At 39.7% G+C, this 24410-nt stretch overlaps 1 protein-coding gene across 9 annotated transcripts in view; it reads left to right on the plus strand.

The window, feature by feature from the left end:
• Positions 1–24410, plus strand: part of GRIP1 (glutamate receptor interacting protein 1) — a 322632-nt gene that overhangs the window by 98400 nt on the left and 199822 nt on the right. For 8 of the 9 annotated variants that reach the window (XM_051795752.1, XM_051795743.1, XM_051795745.1 and 5 more), the window contains exon 1: positions 1086–3282. The exons of the other annotated variant lie outside the window; for it this stretch is intronic. In XM_051795752.1, the coding sequence (XP_051651712.1) occupies positions 3024–3282 (259 nt within the window). In that variant the 5' untranslated portion in view covers positions 1086–3023. Of the gene's footprint in view, positions 1–1085; positions 3283–24410 lie in introns of those variants that run through there. 9 annotated transcript variants of the gene reach the window in all.

Consider the following 24410-nt stretch of genomic DNA (forward strand, 5'->3'; position numbering starts at 1 on the left):
TCAATTAAGGTGTTTCATTCTCTTTAAATTGTCCTGAATATGAGAATATTTTAGGGCAGAGAAAATCCTATCAAAAACTCAACTTCTTCTATGTTTAAAAAAAAAAAAAGTAAAAATTTTGAAATTATTTGTCTCTGCTGTTTGCATTCGTGGAAAAGGAAATGGGTATGTGATTTACATGGTGGCAAGACTGTCAGTTTGTGTGTTAGAAGCTGGAGGCCTGCTTCTGCATCTTCATTGTAGAAGATAGAGCCGGGCCTTTGTAGAGAGTAGTAGTTGGTGTGATACAGTGAAGTGCAGCAGAGCTTAAACCCCCTCTGCTTATCCAAGGAGAGCTGGTGCTCCACCTCAACCCCTTCATACTTTACACACAGGATAGGTGGGAGCTATTACCATGAGCACTGGCCAATGGTACCATTTAGTGCATTTTTTTTCTACCTTACTACATCAGCCATATATCTGTGTGATACATCTCATGAGCACAAGAGAGAAAGGGAAGTCCATTGCACAAGGTAATGCCATGCTTTCCAAAGCTCAAAATTTGCCCAATTTTAGATCGATTCTCTCTGGAAAGTGGTCAGGCAGTCAGTGTGCTGCATCTGCTGCTAACGTGCTCACTGAGATCATTTGGCTGCTCCCTAATCTGCTTATTTGCTGTGTTTGTCTTGTTATGAAAAGGACCGAAGTCTCCCTGGGGCATGCTGAGGACTGCAGAAGCCACCTCTCCCACAGAAGCTTCTGTTACAGCAGCATGTTGAGCAATAGAGACACTGGAAAAGGTCGTATTTACTTGATAAAAGCCAAGTGTGTCTGCTTGATTCTAGTTTTCAGCTCTCATTTAGAGGACATTTTAAGAGCAAGAAAGTTTACGTTTTCTCCTTTTTAAAAAGTAGCTTTGTCATTTTGAATTAGCTTCAGGGATCAGTGATGGTGTGAGACTTCTGTCTTTAATATTTCTGACACCTACATAAATACCTTTTTGCATCTGTCAGGGAGGGTCCTCAACAGGGGCAAATACAGCATCAAACCAACATTTCCCTCTTTGAAAAGAGAGAGTGCTGCCTCTGCTGTAGGCTAACTGGCAGAGCACAGAAGGACACTCAAATTGAAACCTTCAAAAAATACAGTGATCCCTTCTTAAAGCCTATAGATGAGGTTTTATTGGCTTTTTTATTTTTGGTAATATGCCTGTAATATTCCTCTAAGGTCTTTACCATTTGAAAGTTGAAAGCTGTGTGATAAAAACAGATTTGTAATAAAACACAACCTCCTTATAGAAGTTGCACTAAAAATAGTTCTGGTGGTGCCCTGGGGGTGTTCATCAGCTAGCGACAGTGGCTGCGTTTTCACAGCGGGAAAGCAGGGCTGGTGAGGTCAAGGAGGATGAGTCTGTATTCCTGTGGGGAGTTTGGTAGGAGCATTAAGGGTTTTTTGAGCTTTTATGGATAAAATGGGTGTGGGTTTGTGACTGTATTGTTTAAAATACCTGGAAAGCTGGAACAAACCCAGAAGAGTTTCAGTGCTAGCTTTCAGTGTGCACTTGTTTTAGGACCCTTCAGATAGCAGGTCTAGCTGACCTCTACTAATAACTTTCACATTTCAAAACTAGAAAATTGCAGCTAAATACTCATGAATCCCTGCATGCTTCTGTTGGAACAGAATTGGTAAGTTACAATCCTGGCTTTTGCTTTACTTCTTCTTTTACGCTTTTAAAAACACTGACCTGGTTTACTCTTTACAAAATAATGACTCACTGAAATGTCTGCATCACCAGAAACTAATCCCACCTCTGCGTGCTCTTCGTTTTCCAGATGATGAACCTGTAACATCTGTTTTACAGGAAGACTTTCTTACTTCCTCATGCCCATAGGTGCAAAATGGTTTCTCTTGGGAGCATGGGTGCAGGTGACCATGTTCAGCATGTGGTTTGACTGAGGTGACTGATTGATTCCTGACTTGTGCCAGCAGAGAAGAGAGGTCCTGTTGGACTAGAGACCTCACTTAGCTTGTGGGAGCGAGAGTACAATAAAATCCCCGTGGCAGATGTCAACGTGATAGGATTTGAGCAGGCACTGTTTTTGTGCAGCAGGGAATCTTCATCAGAAGCACAGGGAAACTTTAACTTGAACTAAAATCCAGCCTTATCTTAGGGAATACATGTGGGATTCAGACATGCAACAAGAGAAGAGAGCCAGCACCTTTTCAGATTTTTTGCTTGTCTCATCCTGTGCAAAGAATAGTCTGCTGTATGTTAATTTTAAAGTTGTTTAGAACTCTGCTGGGATTTTAAATGAGTATTGTTGTGGTGTGCTTGTGATGTTGCTTCCTTTGTCTGCCTATTGCCATATAACTGGCCAGCTCTATAGGAGACCTGTCTGTGGAGTGCCTTTTAATGTTTAGATCTAGCAGTGATTAGAATACACTAATGCCCAGTGGGTATATGTGTCATTTTTTAACAGCTGCCGAGCTTTCTCCCTGCTGCTCCAATTAACACATTCAGTACACACTTGCCGGTGAGTGGGCTGTGTGCGCGGATTAAACCACTTTGCTATTTATTCATTCAGCTTATGTGATGCCAGAAATGAATTGGCATGTTTTCTCTTCTTAAAACAAATGAAATCAAATGGACTGCTGAGCCTGTGCCCGGGTAAATATGAGGGCAGTATTTAACTGGCAAGTAGAAATCTATTTTACTTTGAGATATGGTTCAGTCCATTGACTAACATCTATCTCCGCCTCCCGGCCCCTCTTCAAATGATGGAGACACAGGATAGGGAGCTCTCAGTGCTGGGTTTCCCCTTGCTGGCAGGCAGGTCTCTTCAACTTTGTCCTCTGCTGTTTAATAACATCTTGAAATCCTGAAATTCTCCTTTTTCTTCAACGTTTTCCTCCTTTATTTATTTTCATGTTGAAATATTCTAGTCAGTCGATTTGATAAAGTGTGTTTCTGTTTGTCCCTTTCTCTTTTAAAGGGAAAACAATATGCTTCCTAGTCAGAGCTGAGATAAGGGAGGGGTTGTTTAATGGTACTGGAGCGGCTAGTGGGAGGCTGCAGCTTTGCTTTGGTGCTTGTGGTTAATTCATGCTGGACAGCTCTTTGTGAAACAGAGGGCAAAGGGGGCTGCTGGCTGGGGCTGCTGAGGAAGGAGATGGAGCGCTTCTTGGGCTTTGTCAAGCAGATAAGAAGATCGAGGAGAAGAAAAGGCAAAAAGTACCGGCCAGAGGAGGATTACCATGAGGGCTATGAGGATGTCTACTATTATGCCTCAGAACATTTTCGAAGTAAGTATTTCACATAACCTCATTTTCCTTTGGCTGTGATAAATGTTATGCTTTTAAGATGTTTAAACTCCAAAAATGCAAACAGTGTCCCTCCCTTGCTGGAACCTGAGCCCCATGTATGTATTAGAAGTCAGTTCCCGTGAGGGCTTTATCTGGCTGTGCTGCTGCTGAACAATACAAAGCAGCTAAAGTGGCACAGAAGCTCTCAAAGTGAGCGGGGTCTGTCTGCAGACTCTGGTGAGGTTTCAGGTGCAGTCTGACTGCTGGAAACCTTTTGTTAAAACACTGTGTGTTGAGAAGTGGGTAGGGTGGTGGTAGCCTTTGTAGAGTGCCTTTGGAAAGCTGCATGGATATTTTTAAAGCATTACGGAGGCAGCAAGCACTCATGTGTAAGTTGGAGTTGATGATTAATGTTTAGTATTGAGGGAGAGTCAGTTTTCTGAGCCTCTGCTGTGACTTGGTCTTTACAGTAGCGAGTGACTCAAGTGGGCTGGTTCCTCGCTCCAGGTCCAGGACTGCTCGTGGAGAATTATGGGGGGGGGTTGTTTGCTGGCACTCACGTGATGGCAGCAGCAGCAGCTCAACCCAAAACCAAAATAAACCACCTGCTCAGAAGTCCATTTGCAAACTGTGCACTGAACCTTGCAGCTTCTTAGTGTTTGTCCCCTGTGCTTGTCAGGCTTCAGAGCTGCTGGTCTGCCATGGCTTTCTGGAAGAAGGGATGTGCCCAGAGGTGCCCACAGGGACAGGTGGGAGGGAGGGAAGCCATGCTCAACCCCTGCCTGGGGTCTTGTACAGTGCTGTGAGGACGAGGTGGTGGCAGTAGAGCCAGTCATGCACAGAAATTGCCTTTTTAAAAGGTTTCTGCTGTTCTGGCTGCCGGTTTGGGACCTTTGCAGTGAAGCTGTGCCTTGTTGAGATGCTAAAGTTTGATGCACTCTTTTTGTTGTTCTGTGCATGTGAGTGACTGTCAGTATCTTTTTGCTTCATTTCCCCCTTGCTGAAATAAATCATAAGAACCTTACAGTTGTTTTAAGATAAAGCGATAGATGTGATTGTGCCTTACAGCACCAGAGAACTGCTATCCTGTGGAAAATTAGGAAGCAAGAGTTTTTCTTACTGACTTTCTCTCAGTGCACCATGCTTGCTTATGTCCAAAGTGAACTCATGTAGGGTGCTTGGTTGTTTACTGGTTTTCTCCTTAATACAATTTTGTTCTCTTTCCATTTTAAAGAAAATTTATCATGCTGATAGTATTTAAATTATATAAATTATCTATGCTGTTATGATGGAGTTCTTGCAAGAAAACGACCTCTTTTGGGGGCAGTGCAGTCATGAAAGGTAACATAGTGACATAAAATATGCCATAAAAGAACTAAGAATTTTAATTTGTTTAGCACTGAAAAATGTGAAAATTAAATACGTTAGTGAAAGCACATAACTTTGTCTTCTTTAATAAGTAAATCAAAAGTACACGTCAAACCCGTATGTCAAAATATTTCCCTAGCTGATTGTTGTTTGAAGGTCTTTTAAAGAAGAAAGCAAAATCCCTCAAAAAACTGTCAAATGTTATAAGGATTTCTTGAATGATGATTAATAAATTATTAACTCTTAACTTAATGTAAGGCACCAAGATTGAGCCAAATATCTAATAGGTTTTTCCTTTTACTCTACTTAGGAAATAAAAGGATAGCGTACACTTCAGCCTGTGGAGGTCATAAGTATTTCAGACTGGATGAAATGTGTGTCAGATTTTGAAGTGGTATTTACAACAGTGTTCAGGTACTCAGATTGAATGATCAAAATAGTGCACAGTCCTATGGAGTTGGATGCACAAGAAGTTCACCACTTCTCACAGTTACTTAAACCAAACATGTCCCAGGAGATTAGAACCATTTAGTCTTTATAGGGTTACCATCTCAAACACAATTATTCCTCAAGTGCTTTTGTCTGGTCTTTCCATGTGCTCTATGTGTCAGTGTTTTGGTTGGATAGGTGTGGTACATAGCTACTTAAAACAATGTGCAAAATCTGTCAAGATGCTGCTGGTGCTACTATAAATGCTGTCTTCAAATTGAATTTCACGTAATTGGGACAATGAAATGGTCCATATTTAATTTAATTATGGTCTGGTGTTATACTGTTTACAGTGCAAATTTAGAGTAATTGCAGAGCTTTTAATAGCCATTCCTTCTGCAGTTGTATACTTAGAAGAATGTGTGCTTTAGAAAATGATTGCATTTATTGGTATGATTTTCAAAATATCAGAGCTAATGAAATCAAAGACCTATTGTTCATTCAGCTGAACGGAGTTGGAGCTTTTTTAGATTTAGTTTCCTCTCTAGATTGTTAGGCATCCCTCCTCTGTCGTCATTTATGAGATATATATCCAATTAGCCAGTACATTTGAAGATTATCTGAGACAATCACTTTATGAGCTTGTTACTCTTTTCTCTTCCCCCATTCGTAATATTGCTTAGAGCGTTGTACAGAGGCAGAATTAATGGAAAAATGCAGAAACTGCATTAGAATAACCATAAGATCAAACAGAAAGAAAACAAAGTTAAAAACAAAATAGGCCTCTGGGATTCACAGGAAAAAGGTGACTTCAGTTTGTCCTCAACCCAGCTGTGCCTGGATATTGGGATATTGTAGCTCCTGCTGTTAGGTATACTGTCCTTATTCCTCTGAAGCTTTGTCATAGAAGAGCACATTAGCTGTGATATTGGGACACAACTGGATGAAGGGAAGGTGCAGTTGTGTCTCAGTCTCCCTGGGTAAAAAAAAGAGACCCCAGTTCTTAAATCAGATGTATTTTTTTATTGGATGTTTCATCCATTTGCATTCAGTTACATGCATAACCTTGTTTTGACATGCGACACCAACTCTCCCATCTTTCTGGGGAGTCTGTGCTATATAATGCTAGAATAACTTCAGTAATAATTTTGGTACACGAGCACATATTGACATTAGTAGTCCAGGCATCGTACTCGTTTCAGTGAGACTTTGCAGTGTGAACATGATGGGTGATGAAATTGCTACCCAACCCACTCAGACAAGTTGGTACTTACTGCATAAAACGCTTTAAAAAGCATCATATTTAACTTGAGCAGCATTACAGCACTGCCATTCAACCTGTTCCTTATAACGATGCTTTGTATGAAAAAGGCCCTTGCTGTATTATTACAGTGACTGTTTGCTAACCATCAGAAATGCTATGTAGCAGAGTTTCCTGGAATGCTCCCAAAAATGACATATGTCCTTTTATTGAAGTTAGGGTGTTGTGCCAAGACCTTTGAGTTTCAGCCTAGTCTTGAGCAGGAGTGTAGTTTTGGGACCCAGCCTGATTTGGTCACCTCTGACCAAAACAAACGCTTCTTCCCACACACTAAAATGGTTTCAGCAGTGAGTCTTTATTTTGCAAAACACTTGGAAGGATTTGAGTTTCTTCTAGCTGATTTTGGAACCTCACAGGTTGCATAAAACATGGTTGTCACGATCTGCCCATGCAAGTTTAGAGGGCATTGCTGTGAACGATTCTTGTTAAATTTTGTCTTATTTATGTTACTTCTTGTGTCTGTCATCCATCTGCTGAAAGATCCTCTGTTTTCACTGGTGGTTCTTCTTCTTCTGTTGTTCCTCTCAACATAATTCACAGCAGAGTTCGTTGGCATAAAGATTTTATTTTCTGTGTTGATGCAATGACAATATTAAAGAATGATCCCAAAAAGTAGTGTTTAAAGAATTCTGCTAGCAAACATCCACTAACCTGAAAGGTTAGAGTTTAACCTTGACCTTAAAATGTTCCATTTAGTCACGCAGAGTCCCATAAATAACTTTCTTCTACCCTTTGTCAAGGCCTGGTATATATTGTTTAACAAGAGCATTGATATGTTAGACAAAGTAGTCTGCCATAGGGCATCTGCAGTGAATTCATTTATTGTTTTCTTCTGTGATGCTATTTATTAATTATTCCACAGTTCTTGTGTGGGAATCATCTGGTTCCTCAGTTTTAGGACAGTCAATGTCTTTGAATTTGCCCTCTAAATGTGATGATCTTTCCCTTCTTTCCATTAATTGTCCCTTCTCCCTCCTTATGTCATCCCTGGAAAGTGAAGCTAAGGTATGTGACTCCTAGCCTCTAGCAAATAAGGTTAAAAAGGAAAACAGTGAAGTTTTTTATATAACTCAGAGTTGCAAATGTCCTTTTTGTTGACTGACATCTGGGAATGATTAGTTAAAATTAATATTGAATATATGATATACTGGTTGGGATGCTGTCAGAAGAGAAACTTCACTTGGGCATTATTCTCCAACACGACTTGATGCTATGGTGCAGAAATCCCACAGCTGCGAAAATCTTTGTAACAAATGCCTTTGCATTTCATACCCTAGGTGGTTTTAAAGCTGTATTAAATATATAAGACAAAGTACCAAGGGAAGTGATACGCCTGTGGTTTCTTAACACTGTGGTCAGTAGCAACATCACTCTTGTCAAGATTTTCTCCATTTTGTAAATTGGTACAAATAGTTCTTGTTTGCAGCAGTCTCATAGATTTGATTGGAGTTGCAGAAGAGTTAATGATTTTATGAGTAATGTGGTGACAAGGGCATTGAATATCTCTAGTTCAGGTTGCAGAGATGTTAATTGATCTTAAGGGTGAGGAATGCAGGATCACCACTTTTTATTTTACAGAGTGTGTGTTGCTAATCTGCAGTTTAACTGGATACATGTGTCTGTGGGAGTTGTTCTCCACCTATTACAGATCTTGTCATGTCAGTACAGTAAAATTTCAACTTCCATTGAAACTAAAGGTAATATATTTGTTGCAGCATAGGAAAAAAAAAGGCTTGATAACCTGAGTAGAGAATATGGCAGGCTTTGAAAGCACAAGGAAAATAATATTTTAAAAAATAACTAAAATTTATTAAAACTTCTTATATCCTTCACCTTAATGACTGTTTTGTGATTGTTGAACTCTGGTGACTTTCAATAGTTTACAGTTCTCGAATATTTCTGTCTTCAATAAGTTACTTTTTTCCTGAGGTCTGGATAGCCCCAACACCATGAGTTCAGCAGGAACTGGATGCCATTCCCGTGTCCAGACAGACACTGTCATCACTGGGCTACCGTCCAGTGTCAGTTTGCAAACCAGGCACAGTGATAAAGGCAGCTACAGTATTTGAGCTTTACTGCTGGAACAGGCAATATCAACTTTCCCATTCAGGTTTTCTGAATGAAGCAAAAGTGGCAGAAAGTGATGTTGTCTCTGCATCCACTGCTAAGACTTCCCGTGTGCAAGTGCCAATTGCAGTATTTTCCATTTTGGATAAAATTCAGGCAGTCGTTAGATAAAGGTGTTGTACCCTCAAGATGTTTTTCTTGCTTTTTCATCTTCTTCAACACATTAAGATGTTAGAAACTTTTAGAAAATTGTGGATTTTTTTAGAACATGTAGTGCAGTCTGGTATTTCATGTCAATCCTCCTCTTGCAGAGAATTGTTTGATTTCTGATGAGATATGTATGTGTTTTGAGGTGATCCCATTTGTCTACCATCTTGCTCATCATGGTTGCTAGTGAACGTATTCTTTCTAGAGGAACCCCAGTGGGGGAGAAGAATTGCATATCATTCTCATTTTATAGGCAAGCAACCTAGTAGGAGTAGGTTATAATAAGGAGGAAGTTAGCAGCTCTTCAGCATCCCATGAAATTATTCTGGTCTTCCAAGCCCATAAAAATATGCATGTATTAAAATCTTATTTTACTCCTTTTCTGGTTTATATTGGTTAAAGCATATAAGTCTTGGGATAAGGTTTGTGTTTTTATATGCTTAATCTATTTGAATAGTGGCTTTAGCTGCATTATGTTGTTTATATAAATTCAAAGATAATTAAATCAGTGTTGTTACTTGTGCTGCAGTAGTGTGATATCCAGCCACAGGGCCTGAGGAACCTAAACCCGAGGCTGTGGGGTTCCCTGCAGGACTGGAGCAATGCATTTCTTCTTGCCAGGCAGGTGTCTGCTGGTATTGGTGAAACACTTTCATTATACATGAAATAGGCCACAGAAATGTTCCTTTTTTCCCTCATAAAATGGTGGCGCAACAATCAGTTTTAAGTTTGTTACCAGTAGGATTGCTTTTTTGAATGACCCTTGGTGGCTCTTCTACAAATGACCCTTAACCTCCGAGCAGCACAGAGCATGGATGGTAAAGCATTGCTTTGGAGTTACTTGAATGCTCACTTTTGGTGTGGTGCTGATGTGGCAGAGGCTGTACCAAATCCCGGTGCAGTGTTGTGCCTGGCCTTCCCACCACCATTCCTGTTAGGGCTTATCCCTCCTTTCCCTCACTTGAGAGCTTGAATTTGCAGATGTCCAGCACAAGTTGCTGTAGCATGCCAGGGGAGGTATGTTTTGTATATACAAAAATTTCATTGGCCTCGTAAGTAACAAACGTGGATAGAGCCTTCCTAAATCTTCGTTCGCGAAGCCTAGCCATGATGATGGTGATGAGGACAAAAATTTCATAATCCTAACTAGTCTGAAAATCTAGCCATAAGGCATCTCAGGCTGCAACCTTTCAATTGTTGCATACCTTTGATGATAACCTCATGTACTCTTGTTCACCTATAAATGAGGTTAATGGTACCTCTCTTTCATAGGTATGCTATGAAAATAAATTAGTGTTTGGTAAGCTATCAAATGCTATAGTGATAAACACCATAGAACTACTCAGGGAGAAATTAATGTCTGTCCAGAGAGAAAAGCTTGAACAGTGGGTGGGAATTAAGGCTTGGAATTACACTTTGAGCTGTGAGGGGAGAACAGGTCTTAAATAATTTATCAGGTAGAAATTAAAATAATTTCTTTTGGGCATTAAATAAAACAAAATCTTATGGAAAAAGTAGAAGATCAGGTAATTCAAAGATTGTGTTGTAATGCATATGTGAAAGGAGGTCAAAGTGAGGAATTCTTAAATCTGGCAGTTGCAACTTGAAGTTTGTTTTTTTAATGTTTTATGTGTGTGCATGTGCATGTGCATGTAGTAGAGAGCATGAAGCCAGCAGTTCCTTGGGGTTTAGCATAACGTGGAAATTCCGTAACAGCGGGTTATGGATGTAATGCCTCCTGTAAAGGAACAACATTCTCTTTGAAGTTAAGGTGGCAGAAGTAAATTTTGGTGAATGGCCACAGGATCTGATGACACATGTAGCACTTCATTGTGTAGTACAGTCCCTGTGCTGACACTGAGGAAGCACTGTGGGCAGCTGTGGGACAGAGGAGGGAGGAACCGGCTTTATTTTTTGGCTGTCTCTGGGCACTTTGAACAGATGACAAGAGACACTTTAGGTGGACGATCTTTGGAAAGATAACCAAGGGAAGAGCAAAAGTGTGGAAGGCAGAAAGGAGAAAGAGAGATTTAAGACAGTTCTGGGGGAAATTCTGTTTGAATGAAACTGCGAAAAAGAAAGTGAAATCAGAAGTACACGGATATCATGGGAAGTATTATCTCAGTAAATTGTGTTTTCAGGTCTGTTCACAAATGCTTCCTTTGAATGTGTTTAACAAGCTCTGTGGCTGCCCAGGTCTATTTTATTTTGATCACACTGTCCCTTTCCCAGAAGGGTAAAACTCCTCGCTCTACAATACACCTTGTCACTATTCTTTAATAGAGATGCTGGTAGCATCTCTGTTAAAATAGAAAATAAAGAATTCACAATGAATTACAAATAAATGCAGTAAAAAATGAATGGTATGCAAACGTATTTTAAATACAGAGAGATATTAGCTTTTTGCCCTTGCTTTCTGCGGGTTGGAGTAAGAAATAATTTAAAGCCATTTGTAGAAGCCCACTTAAGTTCTGTAGTCAACAAGAGATGAGTCACAGCAGGAGCTGCAGGCTGCGGTGCCAGCTGTATTAGCACCAAATCCTTGGCAGTCAAAAGGGACGTGTGCCACACTGTCTGATAGCGATGTTGCATCTGACAGCCTAGTTTAGGGGAAACAAAAAGACACCTATGAGGGAAAGTTGGGAGAGAGCCTGGACCTATGGCAGAGCACTGCCAGCAGCAACAGCAATGCTCAGGTCAATTGTTAGTAAATCTAAATACGTCTGCTGGCGTTTACAGTTTGGAAAGCAGGAATGTGGATTTTCCATTGCATGGTAGTAGAATTTCATGTGGCTTGTCATGAAAATGCTACATTCCCTTTCATTGCTAAAAGGAGAAAGGAATGACTTCTGACATGGAGAAACCAAAGCTGTTCAGTCTGGTGGTTATAGCTGCCCATCAATAATTAAATAGAGTGCAATGTAACTGACCTCTCTGAAATCCCTATGAATTTAAGGACATTTTGGTAATCTCTGAAATACTCCCTCTGTAACTTGACCCATATTTCACCTGGGCTTCACAGATTTGTGGAGGAGTTATGCAGGCATCCCCAGCACTTCTAAATCTGTTGACGTTCACTTCTGCCTATGTTTTTCGTGGTATACACTAAACATCTCACAAAAATAAAAGTGTACTTATGAATGTGATGGGTTTTGATAACATTCATCTGCTCTCCCAATTGTTGCGTGTCTTTGCTGGCTTCTTCCGGCAGGGAATACCCAGCCCTGCACTACGGGAGGGGAAGGAGAGGTTTGTCTGCTAGGAAGAGCATGACCATCCCTTTAAAATGCCACTGCTCCCAAGCCTGTCACAAGGGATGGAGAATGCACTGAACACTATTGTTTTGTAACTGGTACTTGATTTGTGTGCTGCAGTTCAGTGTTTGTGGTTTTTTCTTGGGTGGAGAGAAAATAGTGCTCCTTTCTAGTTTCTTCCCCCCCCCTTACTATTTCTTTGAACACAGGCTCTTATAATGAATCTGAATGACTGTGGATTTTATAGGGCAGATTGTGTCATGCAAATTGTTTCCACAGACTGAGCAAAACTGTTGAAGGCTGTTCTAGTTACAGCCTGGAGTTTGTGGTCCTTTGTGTTGTAGAGATAATTGAGGTTTTTACAGCCACATGTCCACTCACAATAGGTTGTTTTATTCTTTTAGATAATGACAGAAGTTTATTAGCTGTTGGTTTAAGTCTCTTTCAAAAATGTAGTGCCGGTGGCATAATTACTAAGGAGGTTACATCAGTGTGAGTAGAGAAGCAGGCCAAGGCAACACACCACTCCATTGGATGAAAACAGCTTTAATACGTGGAAAATGCTCAAATCCTCTAGCTTTCTCACAAAATTGTAATTAAGACAATTTTTAAAATTCTGTGGAAGCAATTGCTTGGAATGAGTTCTTACACAGCTTCAGTATGTTTGCGTTCCATGCACTGGTAAATTGTCAGTGGATTTTCAGGTAAGGAAAATACAGTTTTGGTCAGTGATCTCTTATTTTGTGATGCAATATCTTTTAAGTCTTGATGACTTGGTAAGTATGTCTCATGTGATTAATTAATGGATGGTAAATAGCAACAGCTTTATGGCCTTAGTTTTATGTAAACTACACCAACTGATATAGGGACAGGTACAAATAAGGAGAAAAATTTAACATGATTTTGAGTAACCTACAGAAGTGATTAATAAACTGTTATGATCACTTCTGCTCATTTTAACTGCTTCTCTAAACAGTTAAAATTGTTCTTGTAGTTACTGGTAACCTTTTCTTGGTCATAAGTTACATTTTTTAAATGCACAGCTAAATTAAACTTAAAGAATCTGAAAAACCAGCAATATTTAAAAATCTGTAATTGTTTAATAGCTGAATTTTCCTGAGTTTTCCTTTTGATTACTCTACTGATTGAAAATGATCAGAGTTTCCCAGGAGATCACTGGATGGTTTATCTGTCTGTAGGCTTCTAAATTCAGCTTGTGGAATCTAGAAAACTTGTCCATTTTTGAACTCCAGTCTAATACAATAACAAGGACCATAGTGGTGTGGAGAGAGAGGTTAGGTGATGATGAGAGAACACACATTTTGGTTTTGCATTCAGTCCACTGTTTACTATGGCAATGCTTTTTTTTTTTTTAAATGTTTTCCCCATCCCCTTTCCCCTTTGCTGATGCATATATTCTTTAATTCTTCAGCTGGGCCTTGGGCTATTGAGTGACCCTGTTTTATTGATTTGGGGTTTGTTCCCAAAGAGGAGATTTCACATATTTTCTGAATTACCCTTTTCTCTTCATGTATCCTGAAGTCCTTTAAAGTACTTGAAGAATACAATTATGGCACACATTACACCCTGAATGTGCAGTCTAATAAAGATTTTTCTTGCAGTTTTGTCATCAAATCAAATCATTATCGCAAAGGGGAGAAAGCCAACTGATTCCATCTGTAGTCATTTAAACCTCATGAGAGGAAGGGCTTTCTAGTTGTATTCAGACTGGAAAGGATGGATTCAGAGGTCTGTGTCTTACTAATACAAAGCAGAAAATACCTGCTCATGTTCCGCGATACGTGGCTTTCTTTTAAAAAGCACAGGTTACTTGTATTCTGGCTGCCAGCTGCTCTTTCTGCTTACTTATTTATTTAAACAGACTAGTATATGCTTTCAGGAAGCAAGGAGATGGTTGGTTGTTAAATGTGACAGCACAGTGTAGAGCTCAAGACGAGTGTCCTGCCTTTAGGCTTGACCCAAGGCCACTGGGGATGCCTTAACTTAAGGCTAGGTCAAAAAAATGTGAATAGGAAGCTGTCTGGGGAAGAGGCAGAGGAAGTGAAGTTCAGATAACCTTTGCATCTGCAAATTCAGCTGTTTTAGTCAGAGATTGCGGTCTGGGGTTTTAATGTGTTTTTCTGTGCATCTTAAAATGCATAGGGAGATTTATTTGTTTGTTTATTTATAGCTGCTGCATGGAAAACAAAACTCTCAGAAATCTGTTGGGAGTAATTGCACTTTTTCTGCTCAATGTTTATTTTATCAAGCAGATTTGTAGAGTTGACAATGTTTTTTTGTGAATTTTTGTATTGTCTCAGCTGTGCCTTGCTGTAGGCCAACGAAAGATTTGGACCTGCAAGTGCCAGGCATGCAAGTCCCTTAGTTGGCAGAGGTTAGATATAGCAGTCGGTAGTACCCAAAGGAAAATGGTATGCATGGGTAGAACCAAATAGTAGTTCTAAGAGTTTTTTCCAAATGTTTTTTGTTTGTATAGTGTTTCTGTATGCTGTACCCATTTCTGGCAGAGATAAAATATATATTGACTGAGAGATCAGCACCCCTGTATTGTTTCTTCTAAGATAATTTGTAAGCGTGGTGATTTTATTTCATTTTGGTTCTCAAGGAAATTGTTCAGACTTCGAAAACAAACACAGTTGATTAGTTCTACATTATTTCATTTCAGTGTGTTATTTAAAGCTGAAGAGGAAAACCTGGGTCTGAATGACCACTGTTGACAGGCACCACTAGCCTGGAGCACAGAATTCAATAATAATTGATTAATACAGTAAACTGCTGATTTCATTCCTTTGGAAAAGCCAATTATTCTTACTAATGTCTTTTACACATGAGCCTTGACTTAAAATTTTAAATTGTAACCTGTAATAATAATATTTTAAACTATAATGCTTGCTTGGGAGCAGGGGGTGGGGAAGGAAGGAAGGAAGGAAAAGAAAGACAAAAAGTGAGAGCTATTTAACACTGACCCTAAAATGCAGTTCCACTGAAGCAAAAACTGAAGTAGATAGATGCATTGTAGTAAATATTAAATGCATTAAATTGCCTGTCAAGTACAGTGATTTTGAAATTTATTTTATTTTTATTCACTTGGAGTGGAAAATGGAGTGGAGTTTAGAAAAGACCTGGCTGCTGGTCTTTACTGTATGAAAACCAGTTTCTGTTACAGAATGCAAGCAAATTAATGTGTACTCCCTTTGGTATGGAGACCAGGAGGGATGCTGTAGTTGTAGACTGAATTTTGTACAGTAACTAAGCACATTTGTATGTGCACGTAGAAAATGCGTGTGTGGGTGGGTAAGTGACAGCTTGAAGTTTTTCGGTAGGGTGTAAAAGCTTGGAAGTGGCAAAATATGAACTGTGTGTTTATATTGATCTCTTTGCTTAGAGCAGCTCAGAGTTGTTTCTTCAGATGTGTGAAAAGAAGGACCTGAAGAACTTGCAACACAGCAAACTTCTAGAGGTGCAGTCACTGTAGAATAAATCATTTATGTCTGAACTTAGGGTTGCAGCAGGAGATCAAAGGTACAAAACTTTGGTCTCTGTGTCTGCAGCTAGACTTAAGTCTAATTCAGAACTGAGCGACTGCCCTTGCTGTGTGAAGGTCCTGGTGGTGTTTGTGGGGCAGGGGGGGACAGGCATGGGCACTCCTTCCTCTGAACTTCTCCTGGGAGAGCAACTATTAGGGGAAAAAACACTTGACGTTGAAATTTTGACTCAGATATATGTGTGTGTATATATATATGCTTCAAGAATCATGACTTTTGATTTCTGAATGACTTTTTTGCTGTTCTGAACTTATTTCAAGAACAGCATGTAGAAAATCCCCTTATGCTGCTCCTTAAGCGTAGATAAGCTGTGTTTCCACACAGTGAGCCCGTTTGAATTGTGGAGGGGAAAAATTATTAACTTCCCTAACAGGCAAAGTTTCTATATCCTCAAGGGTTCAAACATCTTCAAAACCACTTCAAACATCTTTGGGTTTCTATCTGTAAATTATTTCCCCAGCTCTGTGTTTTTGCTTTAGGGAATAAGAAAATAAATATTTAATGGAAATGAAGGCATTCTTCTGTATTGGGTGTGCTGGGGACATTTCCCTCCCAGGCCTGTCCACAGACTGCCTGGCTATCCCCTGAGGGTCAGTACTTCTGTGCTGCTCAGGATCTGATGGACAGCATGTGGGGACCAGCAATTTCTTTTACTAATATTTACTAGTTGCTGATAAATTGTAAAGCAAATCTTATCCTGTCATTTCTTGAAGAACGATTGAAATGTAGGAGAAAATTTGTGGGTTTTTGTTTTTGTTGTCTTTTTTTTTACTTTGGTAGTCTGTATGCTTCTGCTGTTCACAGTGAGAACAGAGTGGGTGAGGAGGTACCAGAGACAGGACAGAGTCCATGTCCATTTCATAGAATCACTAAGGTTGAAAAAGACCTCTGAGATCATTGAGTCCAATTGTTAACCTAACACTACCAAGCTCACCACTAAACCACATCCCCAAGGGCCACATCTAGATGGTTTTTTGAACACTTCCAGGGATGGCGATTCCACCCCTTCCCTGAGCAGCATGTTCCAATGCCTGACTACCCTTTCAATGAAGAAATATTTCCTAATATCCAATTTAAATCTAACCCATGCCCATCTCTACTCACTAGCAGGCAAAAGTACTTTCTTTCTAAATATGCCTTAGCACCAAGTCAGGCCTTAGTCTACCTTCTCCTTGGGTAATCAGATACAGTCCTACTGAAGACAAAATACCTTATGATTTCTATATGAGCTTCAGTTTATCTTCACATGCTAATGAATTTGAAGGCTAAGAACAGTTTTGTCTACGTAGGATTTTATGAAATGTGCAAATGGATGCAAATATGGGCTTTTGTCCCCTCCCTCTGTGTATTGTTTTCTGTACAGAACAGCCTGTGTCAATATCAAGATTGTGTGTCTACTCTGGGGAAAGGGTTTGTGACTTTTGGATAACCTTTAACTGTAGGAGCCATTCAGAGATGGAGAGTTACAAAATTATTTTAAAATGTCAGTCAGTCTACAACTTGTTTTTCATGTATTCTAAGACTAAAACTGCCTAAAAATAATACATCAGTGTTTTTGTGTTGGAAACATTGTTTTCACTAAACCACCTGTTGGGCCACCACTATTGTAAAAAATTGAAGACTTTTTTTCACTTCCTCACTTTATTTAATTTGAAACCCATCTTATAAAATGTGAGGGAATGAGATTGTTTCTACCAAAATGAAACTGATTGGTCCACATACACTCTAAAGTGAGACTGATGGACGGTATAAATTAAATACGAGGTTTAAAGCACTGCTGTAGCAGATGGGAACAGTCTTCAGCAGAAGGCCAGAGTTCCTTCTGCTATCTCAGGCACATCCTATCTTGATCTATTGAGGGACTATGTGGGGCCAAGACTTAGTCCTGTTGGGGCTTTTTTTCTAGCTTTACTCAATGCTTGAAGCTCAAGGTGCACGTGCATTGATGTTAAGCTGATCTGTTGTGGTTCAGGTCATGTGGTTATTTTGGCTGGTGGGCCTCCCTGACTTTGCTCCCAAAGTGAAAGCTGAAGGTTGCATCCCAGCCCCAGTTCTCTCTCGACTCCTCTCATGAAAGTCCTGTTAACAGGTGGGCACCAGTGATGCAACAGTTCCTGTTTTCAGCCTGTTTGGGCCAAATCATATCCTGCATTTAGTCATCTAATTGATACTTTGCTGCAAAGCATTTAAAATGTCTGTAGGAAAAATAAAGTTTTGCTGAAAACTTAAAGACTTAAAAATTCAAAGAAGAAAACAAAAAATAGTTAATTCTTCTTGTCAACAAGATGTATTTACTCTTTGTTTACAGTCATAAAGTGCTCGTAGCTGTGAATTTTTTCTTGTCTAATTAATACTGGTTAGATATTGGCTGTTCGTATGACTTTTTTTTTCAGACCCACCTACTGAATTAAAGAAAACAAAAATACCTTGCAATATTTTTAGCTTAGATATATTTGGTGTTTTGTTACACTATCTTTTCCTGTACTGTCTGATTGCCTAGCCTGAATAATTTATTTTCCTCTGCATGTATTTGTCCCTGGGTAGAAATTTCGTCTCTGTGAGAGAGAAATATTTATTTATATATTTATATGTATGTAAAATATATAAAATTTGATTTGTCTTTCTGAACAGTCTTTATGCTTTTGACTTTGAAAATGGACATACTGAAGAAATGAAGTGTAGGCTCACTGACTGCAGAGATGCTATTTTTGAAAATTTAATGTCAAGCTATGTAGGGAATACCAAAAATATGTAAATCCATTGAGCAGGAAATGACTCCATCAGTATTGGGGAAACCAGATTGGGGGTGTGTGGGTCAGATGAAGTAGGTTTAGATGTCTTAAATAATTGTTTCCAAGCAACTAATGCCAACTGTTGAGAGTAAAGTTAATTTGCTAATGGGAATACTGGACCCTTTGAAAAGCCATTTCAAGCACCAAATCTGTTTTAGAGATTTAATAATTAATCAAAGTGACTACATTAAATGTCAGTGAGTATATCCATGTGTTGCTGCCATACCTCTCTCTCAACATGAGTTTCCAGGCTTTTCATGATTAACACAGTGAAATCTGTAATGTAATAGTAGTGCTGGTGCACTGGAAGGAAGGCAGAGTACCTCTTGAACATTCTTACAGCAAATTGTTCAGCTTGGACTTTGTTACAAGCAGTGGTTATAAGGAGTGCTTTAGAGGGGTTAACCCACATTCACATCTTGGCTTGGAGATTGCTTTTATTTTTTTCTGAATTGAACTCAAACATATAGGGCAGGAACTTCAGCTCCTGCTGTCACTCCCCTATGGCTTCCCTATGCTGCTTAATGGGATAGCAGATGTTGCAAGGAAGATACCAGGGTTGCGGAGAGCTGCATTTAGCATAGTGAGGTTGGCTGATAGAATTTGACTTGGTGGTTTCTGTCTATTTCTTGTGCATTAATTGCAAATTTAAGTATTCATGCAGTGGTTCAAGGTGTGCTTGTGCTGTGAAGGGGTGTTAAAATGATACAATGTCTCATTTTACACATATGCATGGATTATTCAAGGCGTCAGCCCAGGGTAGTGCAAGAAATTTGCAGTAGCTACATGTGATACAAATAAACTGAAATTGCAACTTGTGGCATGTTTTTCCATGGTTCTGGTCACGGAAAAGCAGCAAATCTTTTGCACTAGAAGAGGTCTCTGTAGTTGTGAACTGTTGGTGATAGGCCTGTACTGCAGTGCACTACTGTGTGTGGGTGTAAACATGCACACACTTGAGATATTTTAAGAAAAGCCTTTTGGCCTTCTGGGAAGAAAGAAATCACTCAGTTCCTAAAAATCCACTTACATGCAGAACAGTGCTGTCTGGAGTGGTTTGCAGTGCTCTCTAGAGCTGCATTGAATCACTGAACACTTATTCCAGTTTCTTTATAATAAATCTGTTTTTGAGAGAGGCACATGCTTGATGCATGTCACGTTAGTGGTGAATATTTGTGTAATGTAGTTGCCTTGTAGTCATGGGGTAAACAGGTCAGAAAGGACTCCAGAACATAAGATTTGGTAGTGGACTTTCTGCAAACCTGTGGCTACCTGGTGCTTGAGCCACAGATGCTTGAGCAGAAGATGCTCTGGGCAGCAGGGGTGCCTTGTTGAGAGGATCTCTGTTGTAATGGGCTAAAGAGGGCTAGTAGAGCTCCCTGTCAGTAGACAGCATTGTTTCCTGGAGGACTCAAGTCACTCAACGTAAGCTGCCAGGTTGTATTCATTTATTATTTCCCATAGCTTCTCGTGTGAGAGATGGCGGTTGCATCGCACAGTTTGAAAAGTCTGGGGGGAAAAAGGCGAGACCGCAGTTCTAAATGATTGAAATTACCAGAAGTCCAGCATAAAAGGGGACAGTAACCTTGAAAAGGCAAATTATAAGGCAGTAGGATCTGTGGAGGCTATGATTGTTTTCAGAGCTACATTTTGATCTCTCAGAAACTGTACTCTTCTTTAGAAACACCATTGCCCATAACCTTATATTAGTAGTGTACAAAAATGTTCACAACATAAACATGGATTCAACTTAGTGGAAACATGGCCTGAATAAGAGACCCTTGAAGTAGGTAAAAGATACTGCATTGGCTTCTGCAAAGAGCATAGTTAATCCAGGTAGTCAACATACTAAAGTCATTAAAGAATTCCTTTTACTGTACAGCTGCCTGTCTACTGTTGCCCCATGAGTTTTGTTCATAACGTTGTGATTCCAGGGCTTCACGGAGTTGCTAATTAAGTCTAATAAAGTTAGAGATTACTTTGTATTTTTTACTGGACATAATTCAAATACAGAGGTGTCTTTTGTTTTGGCTGTAAAACTGAGCTCCCGCCTTTCCTCCTTCTGATGGAGCTCGTAATTGCTCTTCCATTCTACATGTGCTCGTCACCTGCTGGTAGATATGTATGGATCCACAACTGGGCTGCTGCTGGCAAGCCAGTGGGCTTTGCCCAAGAGGCCCCTGGGTAAGGGGACAGCGGGGTACAGCACCTGATTGGATGTATACTTCTGGTGAGCCATAGATTCAGCATCATTGTGCTAGTGGAACATGTGACAGGACTTCAACAGTATGCCTGTTGTGAAGAAATATTTTATGGCCCAAAAAATAAGGAGAATCAACAACTCTTTAAGCTAAAAAGACCTACCTCCAAACCAAAAGTTTGGAATTTGTATTTGGATGCAATGAAGTAACAGTTGTTTCCCTCGTATTTTCTGTGGTCTTAATGTTTGGCTCTTAGATACTCTGAGTCATAGTGATGGACACTGTAAGCAGATTTACAGAAATCAAAGCTTTTATTGGTAATGAGGAGATCTTGCTGGCTGGAATGGCAATTCTCAATGCTTCTTGAACACTAATTTAAATAAAGTTATCCAATAACAGAGTAAGAACCAGTAGTTTTTTTGTGTGTATATATCTCTAATTAAAAGCAAACTCTGGAGAAGTTTATTAAAATACAAACATGCAGAGGGTGATTGTAATGTCAGTGGGCAAGAGTTAATAGAGTGCAGTAACGGCAGTTGTGTGCTATAAAACCGTATTGTTTTATCACTGAAACTGTGCTGTCACTGTAGGCTTTGAAAGTGTTTTGTGACTATGGGAAGTGTTTTTCTGCTTTTGCTGGAAAATGCCTCAACTCTGGATGTAACAAGAAAGTACATTAAAAGAGGATGCAATTAAATATTGCAATATGACTAACAAACGTAAAAGGGAAATTACAGTGACTTTTCTTTGTCAAGTTTTACTCTGCCAGAATTTCCCATAAGTGCAAAGACCCCCCAAATATTTTCTTTTTGCTCTTCTGAAATTTGGGGATACCGTGCATGTTTGTACACATCTTCATGTTTTTATAATATTTTCAGAGTAGTAAAAAGTAAAGCAGGAATTGAAATATTGAAGATAATTTTTTCCCTATTTTTCATTAATAATATTTACTTTATATAGTTTTCTTTTATAACTACTTCATTAGTTGTCCTTGTTCTTGTCAACCTTTGCTGTAAAATTAGGAGAGAGTTAAAAATACTGTACAAATTGAGGAAGTTCCATCCAATACAGCAGATAGAGCAGGGTGAGCTTGGGTCTGTTTGCTCTCATTCATGCAGCTGTACACAGAGTTTCCCTCAAAGTCTGTCCATTTCTTGTTAGTTTTTCTTCTTACATATATAATTGTATGTATTGTAAATATCTAGGTATTATCTACACACACGTATATGAAATACATTAAGAAGCATTAATATGTAAAAAGGTAGAGTGTCCCTTTTCTCCCTTGAGGAGAGGGAGCAGGTGGAGCTGAAGCAGTGCCGGCTGCGTGCCTGGGCCCCAAGAAGCAGAGCCACGCGTGCCACTGAAGCGTGAAGCATCACGAAGGCATTGCTTGAGCCTTGACTGCCAGGCATGACAGTAGTTTTGCCCTGAGAACATGTCAGAGTGCCTTGAAAGACTCTTCTGTCAGGAAATCCTCTGAGATTAATTTCATTTCCTCAGAGCGTTTTTGCTTTCAGTCATCTTCGTCCCTGCTTCCCCAGTTTCAGATATGGGAACTGAGAGGGAAGATGAATGGCCAGAGCTGATTAAGCTACAGCAGAGCATTGTGTTGATCAGTGGTCTTGGAAGAGCTTCCTCCCCACAGCGCATGGGAGCTGCCCCAGCTCCACAGGGTCATGTTTTGCATTTGCCAGGTCAAACTGTGCAGTAAATCTACAAACAAAAATAAATTCTCACCCCACTCGCATTTTCTACTGAGTGTAAAAAATGGACAGACATCCTTTTGGCCCTCATCTCCTTAAAGATCTTCTAAATGTTTACCTGATTTCATTCTGGATCCATTGAGTTGCAGTTTTGGAAACAGTCCAAATGGGAAAGATACTTCCAGAAGGTGTCATTCCCCTGTGCTGTGTGTTTCTGGAAGCATAGCTGCTGCTGCCCAAAACTGCTTTTATGGGGGAGGAACCTGTCCCCCCCAAGTAATTAGTGTGGACGTGAGATGAATTATATACATACAATGTAGGTGTGTAAATATGAAACTGATTTTCAGTTTTCTGGACAGTTAAAATTGTTTTCCAAGTACTCCCCATAAAAGTTAGAAACTGTGCTACTGTCTTTGCTCTCTATATTTTACCTTAGTTGTATCTCAGTGCAAATGTAACGCTGGGCTCATAGCAATCAGTGGTTTGGAGGTTGTAGAGAGCAGTCTGTTTTGGAGAGCCAATCTTGATAAGATACACATGCTTTTAATCATTAAATTAGGAATAGTAGCACTGAAGTTTGTGTGATGGCTTGTAAAAGGGAAATGCAGAGTAGTAGATAGTAGAGACTAACACAGATAAATTCCTCGGTGGCTGCGATGGGGGGGTTTACTTGTTGGATTTTGTTTGCTTTCCCCCCCACTGTAGTCTTCAGATGCCTCAGCTACTAATGCCTCCATTTGCTCATGCTTAGAAGAACTGGATTCCCTCTTGGACATCTTTCTTCCCCTCAGTTTTGTTGTACTTGACCTACTTTTCAGTGCTTCCCCAAGCAGTAATAAACATCCTCCCTAATGTGTCAATCTGTGAGGAATGACCATGACCACTCACTTTCAAGACAGTGCATAGGTGGATATTGCAGGAAGTACATCCCAGTAGTTCTTGTTGACTGCAATGTACTCCCTAATGAGTAGCAGTCATTTCCTCTAGGTTGGTTCTAACAGCAGCACCTATAAAGCAGATCACTATAGTTATGTTCAGATAGAGGAACTGTCCCTAAGCTGTACACTCAGCTCTGCTAGTATTGAAGATACGGCTGTTTGTAAGGGGAGAAGGTGAGGAAATTATCAGCTGAAATCATTGTAACTTTTATTTTTATCGGAAGCCAGTGCTTTGACAGGGTGTTGTGAGAAAAAACTCAAAATAGCTGTGGACTCCAAATCAAAAGAAATTTTTACGTTTTGAGTTGACACCAAGAGTCAGAACAAATGCTATTGTGAAATAGACATGAATGTCAGAGGATTTTCAAGATATATTTTTGAAAGAAACTTACCATGCATATAGCTCCCAGTGTGGCTGCAGGCCAGAAACAGGGCTGGATCCTTTGCCCGGTTGAAGTTTGCGCATTTTGTTAGCATAGGTGAGCTTTTTAAACAGAGCACTCATCTACCCTGTTGAAATGACCTTCATACTCTAGTTATATGTGGAACTCAGGCTGTTTTTTGTACTTGGTTAGTCAAATGGTGGACTGGTATGTGCTTGAAATGAGGAGATTTTGAAATAGATGATTTCCAAAAGAGAGTCTAATAAATGCTGTATGTTCCAGGATGCAGTATGTGAGCCTGTACTTTCCCTATCATCTTCGTGTTTGAGGCTCTGAAATGCAGTGCAAGTAATAAGCCTGCTATTGTTGAAAGAAACTGCTGTAGATTTGCTGTCTATGCATATTACATTTCAAGACAAAGCTTTTGCAACCCAGTGGAATTTCAGCTTTTAAATTAATCTACTGAAGAAAAATTTCTCAAGGTATCCCCAGTAGAACTGTCTTAGCTAAATCCAAGCAAAAAGAAAGGTAGGATTATATGTAAACTGCAGGAGATAGTTTGTGTAATGTGACATCTAAGTTTGATTGCCAGAGACACCATGAAATTATTATTGTGACTGAGAGAGCTGAAGTATAAAAGCAGGTAAGCTTTTATGCAGTTGTAGCAGGACCACTTTTAGTCAAAATACTTATTTGCTCATGTGTTCTGAGCCTTGCCTGCAAAGATGGAGCATCACTTTGACTTCTACTGTAGCAATGTTCAGCATATGTGCTTCTTCTAGTCGTTGAACACAGTAGAAGTTTATACTGAAGATATGCAATCTGCAGCCAAATGATGGGATGTGGCAGATTACACTGAAATCCATAGTGTTTCTAGTATCGTATCAGCCTGTCCTAAA

This window comes from Manacus candei, unplaced genomic scaffold (genome assembly GCF_025592945.1).
Source record: "Manacus candei isolate 608988 ecotype Guabito, Panama unplaced genomic scaffold, ASM2559294v1 h1tg000043l, whole genome shotgun sequence".
Classification (NCBI taxonomy): domain Eukaryota; kingdom Metazoa; phylum Chordata; class Aves; order Passeriformes; family Pipridae; genus Manacus; species Manacus candei.